The sequence below is a fragment of the Polyergus mexicanus genome, unplaced genomic scaffold (genome assembly GCF_030449975.1).
Source record: "Polyergus mexicanus isolate NDT 795.1 unplaced genomic scaffold, iyPolMexi1.0 SCAF_23, whole genome shotgun sequence".
In the NCBI taxonomy this organism is placed as follows: Eukaryota; Metazoa; Arthropoda; class Insecta; order Hymenoptera; family Formicidae; genus Polyergus; species Polyergus mexicanus.
The window spans coordinates 5,273,465-5,288,618 of record NW_027223343.1 but is presented as its reverse complement, the minus strand read 5'-3'; the positions used below and the strand labels follow the sequence as shown (position 1 = coordinate 5,288,618).

Sequence of the window (15,154 nt, the reverse complement as noted above, 5' to 3'; positions counted from 1 at the left end):
AATTTATCTCTTCTGATTGATCGAATTTCACTCTTCAATCTCATCAGTCTAAAAATAATAATAAAATAATAATAATAATAATAATAATTTATTCTACAATGCGTCCGATACGCTACTGCGCATGTGCAGGTTTGGTTCCACGATTTTCCCCCACTGATCGCAACCAATCGGCGCGTTCGACAAAATTCGACGTAGGAGTAATGAAATGTCACCCACACGCGCATCGCGTGTGCCAGATGCCAGATTTCTTCCGTAGCGACGTCACGCGCGCGCGAGCGAGCCTCGCGAGGATGTTTGACATTTCGTCAACTTATTACGGTCATTGACGACTGCGTCAATGCCGAGGAGAGCGTGTGACGGGTAGCGGGCAGTGCGGGGATGCGTGGTGCGTCTTCTCCGTGGTGTGTCTTGTGTTTTCTCGGACGCATCCGTCGCGCCCCTTCTGTCCTCTTCCACCTCCTCCACCGCTGTCGAGTTCGCGGCTCCTCCCCCGCCTCCTGCGGTGCGTTGCTCCTAAGAATCAGCAGCGATAATTGGACGTCACGATCGAGGACAATGATAACGGACGAGGTGTATGAATCCTGAGGCTGTGCGTTGCGCCAACGTTGATCGAATCCCGACAACGTCGAGTCTTGCAGGGGACAACGGCGGCAACGCCACATATCGATCTCCGATCGCGGACGATGCATCCTCGCGTTGTTGATAAACCATCGACCTCGGCACGTCGGTAGAGATCGGACACGCGAGAGAGATGGAGATCATCGGCGACTACGAATACAATCCCAAGGACCTGATCGGCACCGGCGCCTTTGCCGTAGTCTTCAGGGGCAGACATCGCAAAGTGTGTATTCTCGAGCTTGTCTTTATTGTCATTTTTGTCAGTGTCAATTATTAATCTGTCATAAGTTGTTTTTATTTAATATTAGTGTGAAATCTTTCGCAAAAGTCCATTGTCTTCGAACGTGACTTTGTTCTGATTCTTTTTTGTAAAACTTTGTCCAGATTTTAACAGATACACTGCTTTGAAATAGAGTGCACGATAGATAAAGTTTATTGCAGAATTTTGTTATACTGTATAATGGAACACAATATATCTATTATTTTTTATTTCTAGAATTTTGTTATTCAACAGATAAGACGCTTCAGAGAATAGCCTCTGCTATTTTTGATAATCCTTTGTGAATCTTTATTTCTTTATTTTTTTTACATAATTTAACAATGTATATCATACAAAATTATAATTTAGAAGTCTTTTTATATCCTGTTATTATATTTAATCTAATTTAATATTTAATGTATGTTTGAAATACAATAATTACATTTAATTGCTTCATATTTTGCAGAAACCAAATTTGGTGGTGGCTATCAAGAGTATCACAAAGAAAACTTTAGCCAAATCACAGGACTTATTGAAGAAGGAGATTAAAATCTTAAAAGTATGTTCTTTATACTTATAATAGCAGATTTTTTAAGAACTTTATATACAGAAAAATATTAATGAATTTTTAAATTATATTATTTATTATAAATATCTTGTAATATTCTTTTATCTATTTTAAAAATAAAATTGGGAAATAAAAACAAAAGATTTATATATATTTATAAATAATGCTTTGTCTTACAGGCATTAACTAAACTACACCACGAAAATGTTGTTGCGTTGTACGATTGTAAGGTAACGCTATTAATTCAATCAATTTTATGGAAAAGTATTTATTATTACTTGTGATAAAAATATTAAAATTAATCTCTTCAATACAGGAATCTAATCATAATGTCTTCCTGGTTATGGAGTATTGTAATGGTGGAGATTTGGGAGATTACTTAAACGGTGAGTTTACTTAAACAATTTAAAAGAATTGCAATGAAGAACATATCTTAACCAAAGAATTAAATAAAACTGCGCATTTTCTCAATAATAAAATTAGTGAAATCTTAATCAATTTGTCATGATATGAATTATTTATATATGTATGAACATACATACATATCAATAATTTGTATTTTCTCCTAATAGCAAAAGGTACTCTCTCCGAGGACACCATTAGATTGTTTCTCAAGCAATTGGTTCGTGCAATGAAGGTGTTGCATGCCAAAGGAATAGTCCATAGGGATCTCAAGCCACAAAATATTCTGTTGAATCATAACTGTGGCAAAGCTTGTCCGCAACCACATGAAATAACATTGAAGATAGGTAAGAATATTTTTATTCTAGCCTTTAATTTTATCAAGTTTGAATTTATTTGTCCATTTAATTTATTTCTTTTCATTGTTGGGTTTACAAATACTTTTAGGGTTAATATATATGTCGATAATATATGCCAGTAATGTTTCTGTTTCAGCGGATTTCGGTTTTGCTAGGTTTTTACAGGAAGGCGTAATGGCTGCGACTTTATGTGGGTCACCAATGTACATGGCGCCCGAAGTCATTATGTCCCTCCAGTACGACGCTAAGGCAGATTTGTGGTCCATTGGAACCATACTGTATCAATGTCTCACTGGGAAAGCACCGCACCCTGCAAACAATCCTCATGCACTCAAATCAATCTATGAGAACACTGTCAATCTTGTTCCAAGGTACAAGCAATATTTAATAAGAGTTTCTCATTCTTTCGTATTGTTGGTAACTATTTAATTTCTATTCCTCAGAGATCGAAAGTGTTTTGAATTATAGATTGGAACTTTCTTGTGTGAGAAACAATCTTTTTATGTTTCTATATAGATTTTTGTTATTTCATTATCATTTATGTGTTAAACTTTTTTTTGTGTAATTTCTTAAATTAGAAACTTGAATAGATTTATTAAAATTTGTATAGATTAAAAAAATCTATATAAGCTTTTTTTATTATCATAAAAAAGAAATTATAATATAGAAAATATTATAAGAAAAATATATACTATGTATGTTCCTGTTTTAGTATACCGCCTGGAACGTCGCTTGAACTAACGAATCTCTTGATGGGCTTATTGAGGCGTGAAGCGACCGATCGCATGGATTTCGATCAATTCTTCGGTCATGCGTTCCTAACGGGTACTCGAGACAGTCCTAGTTCGAGCCCGGTGCCCGCCGAATTGCCTGCGTCTCCAGGTACAATGGTGATTCCAATCGAGGAAGGAACGCCGATTGTTAATAACCCAGAAACCGAGACGACGGAGACTCCATGTTCTAGTCCCGAGGACGACTTCGTTCTTGTACCGAGCGATATCAGTAGCGATACTGATAATAATCCACCAGTAAAGTAAGTTTAAATTAAATAATTGATTAAAAGAGATAGATACAAAACAAAGTTAGATTATATGTATAGTAAGTTAATGAAATTAATAATAAAAAGAATTTTTTTCACATAATCTGTAGAATTGAATTTTCGATCTCCAAATATTTGCATATTTTAATATATTTTGTTGTTTTTTAATGTGTAAAGCATTTTATCAAAATGTTTGTTATATTGTTTTTATTAATTTTCACAGGTATACTAAACAAGTGAGTAGGGAAGCCATCAGCCCCCTCCGACCTTGCTTATCGAAATTGGACGAGTACGTGACATTTTATTATACTTTTTTAGATATATCAGAGTTTATATGTAAAAGTATACATATAACTGCACTTAATGCAAATCTGCAATTATATTATGCAAAGATTAATTTTATTGGTATTTAATCATATATTTTTCATTTTGGTTGTATAAGAAATTGTATAGAATTGTATCAAATTAACTACAATTCTCTCAATTTCTGTATTATTATTATATTTCTACGACTTATATCCGCCAGATATGCTAGACAAACGAGCAGAGAAGCTATTAGCCCACCCCGGCCATGCTATTTGCCAATCTCTGAGCCGATTCCCGTTCCATGTCAACGAAATGCAGCAGCTCAACAGCCACCGCAGTCTCCGTTGACGAATGCCGCTCGTTCCGGCGGTAGCAGCGTTGTTCCTCGCTCCCAACCTATCAGTATGAAACGCAGCGTGGACTCCCACAGGAATCATCCGCCCGAAATCGGCTCCCTCAGTCCACCTAGCGTGCAGTTTGTCATCGGTACCCCACCCGGCAGAAGGTACAAACATTTTTTTTCCGGCAGAAAGTACAGACGAGCATTGTAAATAAATCATGAAATTTCGAGTTATTGTATTTCACAAAAATATAATGATTTCCCTTTCTAGAGAGAAAAAGAAAAAAAAATTATTTTAATTTTTTTATCAAGGGACCAATTATATATTTTCCCAGAGTCCCTTTTCGATCATTGATATTCCGCATGCTCTTCGAATAAAGTTAATTTGTAATTTGTTAATTATTAGGTTGAGCGAGACTCCACCACCGCCCAATACCTGGCAAGTAAGTCCCGTAGCAAGGCACTCGCACACGCCGAGCGGAACCTCGCCGTTGCGACGTTCCACGGGCAACAATAGCGCATCTTCGCCACTTCTTACGGGTCCCCTGGCAGTGCTCGGTTCACCTACTTCGCGAGCTTTTCAGGACAACAACAACACTCTCAGGCATTCGCCTGTTATACCCTTTGGCACCAGAGCTATCACTCTTCCGGAGATATCCGGTAACATTCTTCAGCTAAGATCTTATGTTTGAATTATTATTCACATCAGCTGGAGCGATGTATCAAGATTTGTGAAATCTTATCATTTTTCAATAATCATCAATTAACAAGTAATCTTAACATCGCTCCGACTGATGTTTCACGTTTCTCAATAGCTAGAATATCGTGCAACAAGTTATAAAAAACATCATCTGTTACCTGCTATTAACTCCAATCTGTTTTGTATAAATTCCATTATTCTTTCTTTCTCGTTTATAGAAGCCGGTAGTTTCCAAAACCTCTTTCCGGACATACCACCAACGACGATCGATGATCGTCCGTTGACGTTTATCGCGCCAGAATTGCCGGAGGAAACGCTAATGGAACGTGAGCATAACGAAATCCTGGCGAAACTGAACTTCGTCGTCGCGTTGTGCGAATGCGTATGCGAAGTCGCCCGATCCAGAGCTGGACCACTTGGTAACATCGAGCAACCAACGCCGCTCAGTGGTATCGAGCAAATCGGTAACGCGGCTACTAGGAAACGCGCCGAGCAAGTCATTCTGCTGGTTCGGGCTCTTCAGTGGCTTAGTTCAGGTCTGAATCTGGCTACTCAGGAGCTCAAGGCTGGAAGGTTGCAACCGACGGCCACCGTGAAGGAAGGTGAGTACATTCTGTAAATTTAGAATTTTTTAAAATAATATTCTAAATTTTAACATATTTTTAACTCCATATAAAAAGATTTTTCTCTCTAAGAAGTTTAAAATTTCATTTTAAAGTAAAGTTTGCGTGCAAAATTGAATATAAAATAAGACTTACGTATTTCTATTCTATGTAACTTAATTCATGAATATATGTTTGCAACAAAGATATTATAGAAGGAAAAGAATTTGCGGGTTAATATATATATTATCTTCTCTCTATAATATTATAGTCGTCAGCACCATGAACGAGAAATTTAAGTCTTGTTTGACGGAATGTAAACAACTCAACAGCGCGGGGCTTCTTCGTCAAACGGGAGCCACAGCGGACAAGATATTATACAATCATGCGATTCACATGGTAACAAAACTTTATTCCTTTTCAACTATATTTATCATTATTCTCTTTTGATATTTTCTCCTCTGTTTTCAAAGCCTTAACATATATCTATATTATATCTAACAGTTGAAAGATAATTAAAAAATTGTATCTAATGTTATCGTTTGGTATACAGAATATTTGATGAAATTACTTTTTCAGTGTCAATCGGCGGCATTAGACGAGCTATTTGGCAAAGGCGGCGAATGTTTCCAGCGCTACCATACGGCGCAGATATTATTGCACTCGTTAGCGCAGCATGTCAGCCACAGTCAAGATCGAGCCCTGCTCATTAAATGTATGTATTGCATGTAAATATATATATCTTTTTTTTCAGTAAAGATATTAACGCAAAAGTTCTTCCTTAGTTACCCTACCAATTGTTTTTACGATTTTGGTGTTTCAACTTTATTTGAAATTTTATTCAAATATGACAAATCCCATTCTTTTGCATTAAGTTTCATATTTATTTATCAATATGTAATTCATAAACATTGTATAAAAATAGTACATAAATATTCTCCTGTTAAATTTCATTTTTTATCATCTGTATTTAAAAACAAAAGTAAAGATTAAATTATAATTCCCACAGACATGTTTCTTTAAATTTATTATAGATTTTATGATTGTCTTGATCATGATTTACTGGTAAACTTTCAGATAAAGAAGCTGTGGAGAAGCGGTTATATGTGCTACAGCAGCAAGGATACATCTACGCGACCGAACTTACGTAGCGCTTGTGAAACACGATAGCCGAATATGGCAGCAACAGCCGCCCGGAAGAGGTCCCACCCGTGCAGCAGCCGCCCGTACTATCGTACTCGATATCTCTCTTATGTAATATACTCTGCCCTATTCTGTATAAAAGACGAGATTAAAGCCGAAAACTATAAGCTCTACAGCTCGAAACGGAGATGGGACTAAATTCTCGCGGTTGACTTTACTTTACCAAGGCTAATTAACCCAAAAAAAGAAGGCTCCACTTAGTTCCATGTGCGGAATAGGGTAGACAATGAAGAAAATGAAAGTCTCCTAAGTCATCATATCCCCTTTCATTCACTCGCCCCCGCCCTTTTAAGATTTCTTTGTATGATTTATTAAAACTTAGTACAATTAAGGTATTATAATTGTACACTATATAATGTACGTACACGTGGATCGATTAACTAATTTATTTCGTATATCGATTAATAAACATGTGTATACTAACGGCGTTGTGCGTTCAATGCAAAGGCATGTCTCGTCGACGACTGCGGTGGTCAACAAACAATAATGACAATTGTACAAAAGTAAAGTAGTGAATGATGGGCATACTCGATTATCTCTCTTAAGGCCATGACACATAAAAAAGTTTTGATCGTAAATGGAAGACCGTAAGCAAATCGATCAATTACAGTCGAACATCTCATAATGAAGTAAAAATGTTTGACTATATGGTTGGTCGATTTGCTTACAGTCTTACGATTACGATTAAAAAGTTTTTATATATCATGGTCTTTACTCTTTCTTTTCTTTGATGCTAAATCCAAGAACAGCGAGTCGATAACTTTTTTGATCCATAGATTATCGATGCAAGATTATTTTCTTCGATTTTAAATAGCAGCTTGCACAAATCTTTCCTTAAATGACTTTATAAAAAAAGAAAAAGAAATATTAATGTACAAAATATTTCATTTAATATATTAATAACATAAATTTATATTAATATTTTATTTAATATATTAATTAATTAAATAAAGAAAAAAAATGATGTAAATTTTGATAGAAATATTTTTTTTCGCTTTCTTAACATTTTTTTTCATTGTATACATATACAAATACTCGATATTTATTCATTATATATTCAGATTGTTGATTCAAAGTATTCGTTGAGTCCATCAATAGCATCGATTTTGTGAGATATGTTTTTTCAACATAAAAAGCTAGCTTTGTCTATATATAAGCAAAGATTTATGACTTTCTGTTTCTCTCTTTTCTCTCTGTTATATTTAAGTTCTTTAATTTTTCTTTTCCTCAGTCTTCTCGACAGCCGGGAGCTGTTTGTTATCTCGATAGATGACATAGTTGAATACTGTGGCAAGAGAGGTCCACACAAAGTAGGGAATGATGAGATAGCCGGCGACAGGATTGACATGGTAGAATGCGATTCCAAGTGTCGCCGTGCTGGCAGACAATGCTACAATTTCGTAGAGAGCCTGCGCATAAGTGTAAAACGTTAGTTTTAATAAACGTAGTTTTAATAGAGTTTTCGATCTCGAAACGGTTTTATGGATCATTCGGCGAGTGTTTAATTTTCTCTAAAGTTCAAAATGCGAAAGTTAATTATCAAAATCTATGAACGCACTGTAGATCTATTCTTTTTTAGGATTTATTGCACATAATTATACTTGAAATTTATTATTAGTATAAAAATCGATAAAACGAAGAAAAGAAGAAATAGAAAGTAATAAATTCTCTTCAGTAAGATAATTGAATTGAGAAAATCGCTCTCGAAACGATCCAAATCCGTTTCAGTTTAAAACCGCTAAGAGATAGATCAGATTCTGTTTAAGCTAGGAGATTGTTCGAGCGGTTTGGTTACCAGAACTTTTTTTTTATATCGTTTTATTTAAAAAATATGAATACTATCATGTTATCCTATCATGTTTCTATATTAAATGATGGAAATTATATATATATTGCATAAAATTGTTTATATAATTTCCATTTCATTTCCACATGTCAGATTTAACATTAAACTTTTAGAAAGAAAATGTATTTTTCCATTACGACGGAAAAATACAAGTTCTTTGTAATTATATTGCCTAGTTTTTCTAGTTCCGATAGCATCGCGCTTACTCGCAAATAATTAATATTATTCTCAAAAGACGCTGCTTTCGAGAAGACATCTATTTCTAGTTTTTTTTTCTTTTTTTTTCGATGAAATTAACAGTATCTACGAAAATACACTCGAACGGTCTCGTATTGTCAGATTTTTAAATTAAATAAACGCGTATGTGTGCGTGCGTATTGGATGTAATACCCATTTAACGTTATGAGTCCCGAAGAAAAGTGGCGACCATGACCAGTTGAGGGCAAGATTAAGACCGTACACGCTGAGCGGTACGGCCGCTTTCTGCAGGCCACCCCCGTCTCGCCACACCAGATATGACGAGTAGCCCATTGTACAGTAAAGGGTGGTCCATACAGGTGCGAACAACCAATTTGGCGGAATGATTTTCGATTTGTTCAGCGTCTATAGAATAAGAGTAACAACGGATTATGAAAGCGCGATCTATGTCTATCTACGTACAAAGCGATATTATTATATTATATATTAGCAATAAAATGTGTAATTTATTGTAAACACATTTGCAATATCTTCTACGATCGATAGTAAATGGAGAAGTTTTATAGTCTGTGTTCTCGCTTAAGTTCTATGTCTCTTTTGTGTAAGCAAAAGAAGAGTATCCCGAGAGATAATATATCTGCGCTATTATTTTATATTTCTCGTGATATAAATGTATCCGAGAGAAACAGCAAAGACGAAAGAATCTGCTAATTTTTGCTATAAATACACTGACAAGTAATTAGAGACTCGTGAAACTCTATAATTGTTCGACATAATGATTGATTACGAATATGATTCGTAGATTGATATGTTTTGTTTATTCTCTGGAATTTATGTCTTTAGGCATAATTGCCTTATGCACACAATTGTAATTAAATTATAAATAACACGCAACTCTCTCAAAGCTATTACAATCGCGATATATATATATATATATATATTACACGGATGTAATACACAGTTACATATAATAAAATATATTTATAGTTATATACATATAAAGAATACGTGCATACACATATATAACTATATGAAAACATTTATAAATAATTATAATAATTATATATGATTATAATTATATAAGTATCAGATTACAAATATAATTATAAATATATAGACAACGATATTTTTATTGCAATAATAATTGTCGCTATGAATAAAATGTATACGTTTTATAGACAGACCTATAGACATACTAAAGCAAACTGAATCGAACGATTTAAATAGCAACAATTGACGCGAATCACTCGTGTATATCGATCCGCGCTTATCGGGTGACCTTCGTTTATAAACACATTCGTGAGTTTACAATTAAAAACGGCAAAAAACGTGTATCGAGAATAGTACTTTAATCGATCCATTATAACTTTCTTGGGTTTTCATTACGTCGCGATGACGTAATCCCCGGCGCCGGTTTGGCGTCGCACCAGCATGACAAGTCTTTCGCATATGATCCTCACCTCGTACCAGTTCATATTCTTCTGGGTGATGTAGCCGCCGACCCAACCGCCGATGTTAGGGCAGACCGTCGCCGTCAATAGAGGCCAATTGATCCGTACCGGCATTTTTTTTGTTTTTGAACTAGGACGAAATGGAATGTACAGAGTTCTCGCGATGATACGTTTGCGGAGAACGTCGATAGACTGAACGTAAAGCTTACCTAGCGACGTAAATTGCGATGACTATTGCTTTTCCATGGCAGTGACGTAACTATCGTCATACATTGGTTTGTGCTAGGTAGCTCCTATTAGTGCTTTGTTTGCAACTTGTTGCAATCCACAAGATAACGTATTGTTTATCAATATTCTTTGATCAAGCATCTCTTTTTTTATTATCTAATAAAAAAAAAGAAACAGCATCTTTGAAATTTTTTCAAGTAAAATCAGAATTACATATACTATTTAAAAATAAGAAATATAAAATGTAGATGTGTATATTATATTTCATTCAGTGAATTCAATCCATTGATATGAGAGCTCCTCAGTCCCCCTATTGAAGTCGTCGAAAAATATATATCAATTACAATAAAATGTGAATAATTTGAAAGCATCTAAAATTATCATAATAAATAATTAACATATACATTAATAAATCAATAAATTAATATATACATTAATAAATTACAATAACATATAAATTTACATTAATAAATTAACATATACATAAATAAATAATAAATAATTAGTAACTTATTATTATAATTTTTCATCGCAATTAAATTCAAAGAAAGGCGATACAAAGAAATTTTTACAAATCTTTCCATGAAACCATTCGGATGTTGACTAAACAGTATACATGTAAGAGAAAAAAATAGAGAAAGAATTATGTGTGTATATGGTACATATACATATATATATATATGTATATATTAAAGTTTTACTATTATTGTGGTACAAATTGCATATATAATAAATATATAATAAATTATATAAATTCGCAGTGTTCAACGAGATATGCTTTCGCGCCTACGTGCGATGTGGATGAAAGAGAAGTGCAAAAGAAAAGATAAATGCTTTACCTTAAAGAGAAGAAGAATTAGTGATTTAGTGCGAAATACCTTTCAACTGACACTTCTTATTTGTAAGATCAAACAGTTTGATATGTTTTTTATTTATATTGAATAAATACATTTTAATAAATATATACATGGAACAAAAAAGTAATAATTATATGATACATATTCGATGCATTCTCTTTACACTATATTTTATAAGAAATGAACGCGATATCTCGAATATAAATATATATATATATATATATATATATATATACACACATACACATGTATATGTATACACATATATCTGTATATCAGAACTGTGTAATTTATGTGTGTATACATATAAATTTGTTTCATAAAATATAAATCCAACTTTTTAATACTATATATATATATATGTACAGGGTGTATTTGAAATGATGTACTAAACTTTAGGAGCATATTCTAGAGATCAAAATAAGACTTTTTTTCCTATGAACATGGGTCTGCAAATGAACCCTTCTCCAAGTTAGAGGCCCTTAAAGTTTGGGGAAAAATCAAAAATTGGCTGTATTTCAGAAAAAAAATGGCAGAAGGTTGAAATTTGATATAGCCCAGTAAATTATGAAGTAAAGTAAGCCACTAGAATGAAAAAATAAAAACGTATATTATGAAAACATTAATTTGCCAAGCTCGGAGGGGGTTTCATTTGCATGTTCATAAGAAAAAAAAGTGTTATTTTGACATCTAGAATACGCTCCTAAAGTTTAGTGCATCATTTCAGATACACCCTGTATATATGAATTATGTGTATGTGTACATATATACATGCGTATAGATTTCTCGGTATTTTATCAATGCTTTGTGCATGTTCGTAATCGAACTATGATATCGAATGGATATCAATTCAATTGATAATAAATGTATGTATTTGGTGTTCAAGCGAGAACCATCTGCCGAGTACCCCGGAATAAACTAGTCAAATTATAATGATTCAGTCTGAAGTCAATTTCTCTCTAACTAAACTATCGAGATGTTCAATGGTTTTTAAATAATTAGCGATCTAAAATAAGACATTTTTTCTAATTAAGAAAGGATAAAAGATAAATAAATATAAAGCAATATAGTATATAATTGATTTGAAACAGGTTTTAATAAGTTTCTTTATTCGAAACCTATGTACAGAAATTTCGGGAAATAGTATTAGAGAGATAGTAATCTCGTGCGACGATTTTTTTCTAGGAAATAGATTTGATAGATTTATCAAGAGAATCTGTTGTGAAATTAAATCAACTTATATACTCCGGGGTTTAACCGGAGAGTACAAAGAACATTCACTAAAACATTCTACAACAGACTTTCGAATGGATTCAAAACTAAAGTTAATAAAAAAATACACGGGATTGCGACTCTTTCCGTTTGCGGTCAGTTATTTACGACGTTATATGTGTGTATGTAATTATAATTTACCTTTACACGGCGCAACGAGCAAAGCACTGTTTATGTTTTAATGCCAGCACCACTTATACCATCACCACTTTATAATGTAAACTCTCGTCTCTGTTATTTATAATTTTTCTTGATTCGCGTTATTCCGATCGAGTTCTTTGCCAGCCAAAAATGCTCAAGTTCTTCTTCTCACTCACTTTTTTCGCTTTTGCTGTCCTTATCATATACAGCTTTTTCCTTCCTACGATCAGATTTAGACGCGAACAGATGATCCTTGACGCGTTCTTTGACGAGCTTCTGCGGAATCACCATAATAGTGGTCATGGTATTGCCTAGGAATAGTATAAGAAACATGGCACTGAGTATCGACACATGCCATGTCGCCTCTGAGTGATATGCCAATTCGTATAACGTGTACGCGTTGTAAAGCTGAAACAGGTAACCGACGAAGAGGAACGGCAGTAGAAAAGAAAGACCTCGCCACATCCACGAATGAAATCCTTCGATAGTAATGTCCATATTGTCTCTTTCACCCAACGCTTTCAACCGATACAAAACGCCGCGCTGATATCGAAACTGCAAGTATTGAACTATACCTAAAGAAATAATATTATGTTATTAAATGGAAATTAATTGTTATAAGCAGTGGAATGCAATTGTCAAGCTAAAAATTGCATGACACTTACTGATGTATACGTTGAACCACATGAATTGGCTGCGAAAGATATACCACGGTCCTGTATTTGGCCATACCAATAGAACAGCGGATACTACAGTCGAGAGAAAATGATGAAATCTCCACCATCCTTTAATTCTCGATCCATTCACTTTGAGTATACTTTCTCTTATTGTCAGCGTGCAATAGTACCAAACGAGAAGAAACATAAAACTAAGTTCTAAGGTCCTAAAACATAAAAATAAAAATAAAAGTATCATATATATGAATAAAATTTATATTTGATAGAAAATAATGCAATATTGATCATACAAATACGAATTATATATAACAGAAATATTTTATACATACCTTATATTAGTAAATAGATTTACTACAGATAATACAAATCCAATTACTGACAGAACTAGTTTAAATTTCTCATATTCATCTTTGTATTTGAATCTGAAAGTGAACAAATGTTATGAAACCAGTCTGAATGCAACATTAATCAGGCTCGATTCTTAATAGCGTGACATACTTGTCGCTTTTATTTAGTATGGAGACATTAACACTGCCTAGAATAATTTGAAGATAAGTGCCGTTTGGTTTAGGTAATGTTTGTTCTATCTCGTACAGTTGTTGCTCTCTCCTTGCCATAGATTTTTGCAATTCTTCTCGCGTTTCTTTTGTGTTCAATCTGAAAATAGATAAAAGAAGAAAGAAGAAGCATAGAGCTTATCACATGAAGTATTTCATTAATTTCAGCAATAACATCATAGAAGCTCCAAGTATTTTAATCAACATCTTTCAAGTAAAATAAAAGTATTAGAGTTTCTCAAGTTTTTTATATTTGAATGGCTCTCTTTAAATTTATTCTTCTATCGTATCACAATTCTTCTATCGTATGATTTCTTCTCTATATTATAAACTTACTGTTTCAACATCTTGGATATTATGCCCATACGGTATTTCTGATGCGAGAGACCTTTGACACATTTTGCTTGCAGCTCACCAATCTCTTCTAATTTTGCAAGATACTCTCTATTTAATGCCTGTCAAGAGATATAAAAATCTTTTTAAAACACAATAATCACATACTCCTACTTGATTACCAATAAGTGATAATTACAGATTTATAATACACGATTGCTGTCAAATATTCTCTTATTCTTTTATTATTCTTCAAATTACATTATATATTTTTCTTCTATACATTTATCTCACACATTTTATATTTTTATTTCTCTTATCTAATTATACTGAAATAATTTGAAAAATAATCAATTTCTGTCAGAATAATCTTCATACACAATGTAGTCTTCATTTGTAATGTCATGATTAATCAAAATGGTAAGAAGATAATCCAGAGGCGAAAATAATGTCAAAAAGATACACCAAAGCGCATGTACGTATCAACAATTTATCAATAGTCATTTATTTAAAGTTCATTAGGTAGATTTATCAAAGGTCGTGCGAGTGTCACGCGAAATCGCTGAAATCTCCGGATCCTCCGCCGGCCAGAGCAGTATCTTGCAGTATCTGTGCGAGACGCAACATAACCTCCCCTTCCGCGCAAAATCCGGGATGATTCTCTCACCTCGAGTTCCTTGTAATCCTGCGCCAGATCGTCCCATTCCTTGGTCAGTCCCGGTTCGCAAATCTCGGCGTCCAGGTCCATCACGTCGGAGAAGACGTCGGGATAGATTAATAAACGATCGTTTGATTTCTCTCGTCGATGTTTTTTTCACACTTCCTGCTGCTTCCTGTACTCGCGGACACCGGACACCGGACACGTGGCGAAGAGAGAGGAGAGGAAAGGGGGAGAGAGAGAGAGAATCAAAATTGAAAAATGCGAGGAAGGATATAAGAAGGACGGCGGAGCTAAAGTACAGCCGTTCCAGGTGGATACGTCATTCTCGTACACCTTCGAACTTCGAACGGCGGAATGTCGAGGAGGAGATCGAGACCGGAAGCGAGAGAAGGAGCGACGAATGAAGGGCAACAGCCGATGCGCCGGATAGAGTTAATGATAGTGCTGTCTCTGATAACGCTGATAATGGCGCGACAAAGGTCAGTTAATAATGTGCTCGTTAATGGGCGAAGATTATTTGGATTATTAAAATTTAAC

The 15,154-nt window shown here is 34.3% G+C and overlaps 3 protein-coding genes across 3 annotated transcripts; 1 reads left to right on the top strand and 2 right to left on the bottom strand.

Moving 5' to 3' along the window:
- The first annotated feature begins 237 nt into the window (after positions 1-237).
- Positions 238-7,261, top strand: Atg1 (serine/threonine-protein kinase unc-51-like protein Atg1). The gene is made up of 14 exons (XM_070313282.1): positions 238-841; positions 1,344-1,436; positions 1,625-1,675; positions 1,762-1,831; positions 2,018-2,194; positions 2,343-2,577; positions 2,919-3,239; positions 3,469-3,534; positions 3,772-4,056; positions 4,298-4,551; positions 4,810-5,193; positions 5,465-5,592; positions 5,773-5,908; positions 6,271-7,261. Exons 1-14 carry the CDS (start codon positions 752-754, stop codon positions 6,342-6,344), a joined length of 2,364 nt encoding a protein of 787 aa, XP_070169383.1. The 5' UTR covers positions 238-751; the 3' UTR covers positions 6,345-7,261.
- Positions 7,262-7,546: 285 nt separating this feature from the next.
- Positions 7,547-10,096, bottom strand: Tspo (Translocator protein). The gene is made up of 3 exons (XM_070313283.1): positions 9,901-10,096; positions 8,633-8,845; positions 7,547-7,805 (listed from the first exon to the last, which is right to left on the bottom strand). Exons 1-3 carry the CDS (start codon positions 10,003-10,005, stop codon positions 7,608-7,610), a joined length of 516 nt encoding a protein of 171 aa, XP_070169384.1. The 5' UTR covers positions 10,006-10,096; the 3' UTR covers positions 7,547-7,607.
- A 1,541-nt stretch (positions 10,097-11,637) lies between these two features.
- Positions 11,638-15,130, bottom strand: LOC138942653 (transmembrane protein 120 homolog). The gene is made up of 6 exons (XM_070313042.1): positions 14,624-15,130; positions 13,960-14,078; positions 13,565-13,723; positions 13,396-13,488; positions 13,055-13,272; positions 11,638-12,964 (listed from the first exon to the last, which is right to left on the bottom strand). The coding sequence occupies exons 1-6, from the start codon at positions 14,702-14,704 to the stop codon at positions 12,558-12,560; spliced, it is 1,077 nt and encodes a 358-aa protein (XP_070169143.1). The 5' UTR covers positions 14,705-15,130; the 3' UTR covers positions 11,638-12,557.
- Positions 15,131-15,154: the final 24 nt, after the last annotated feature.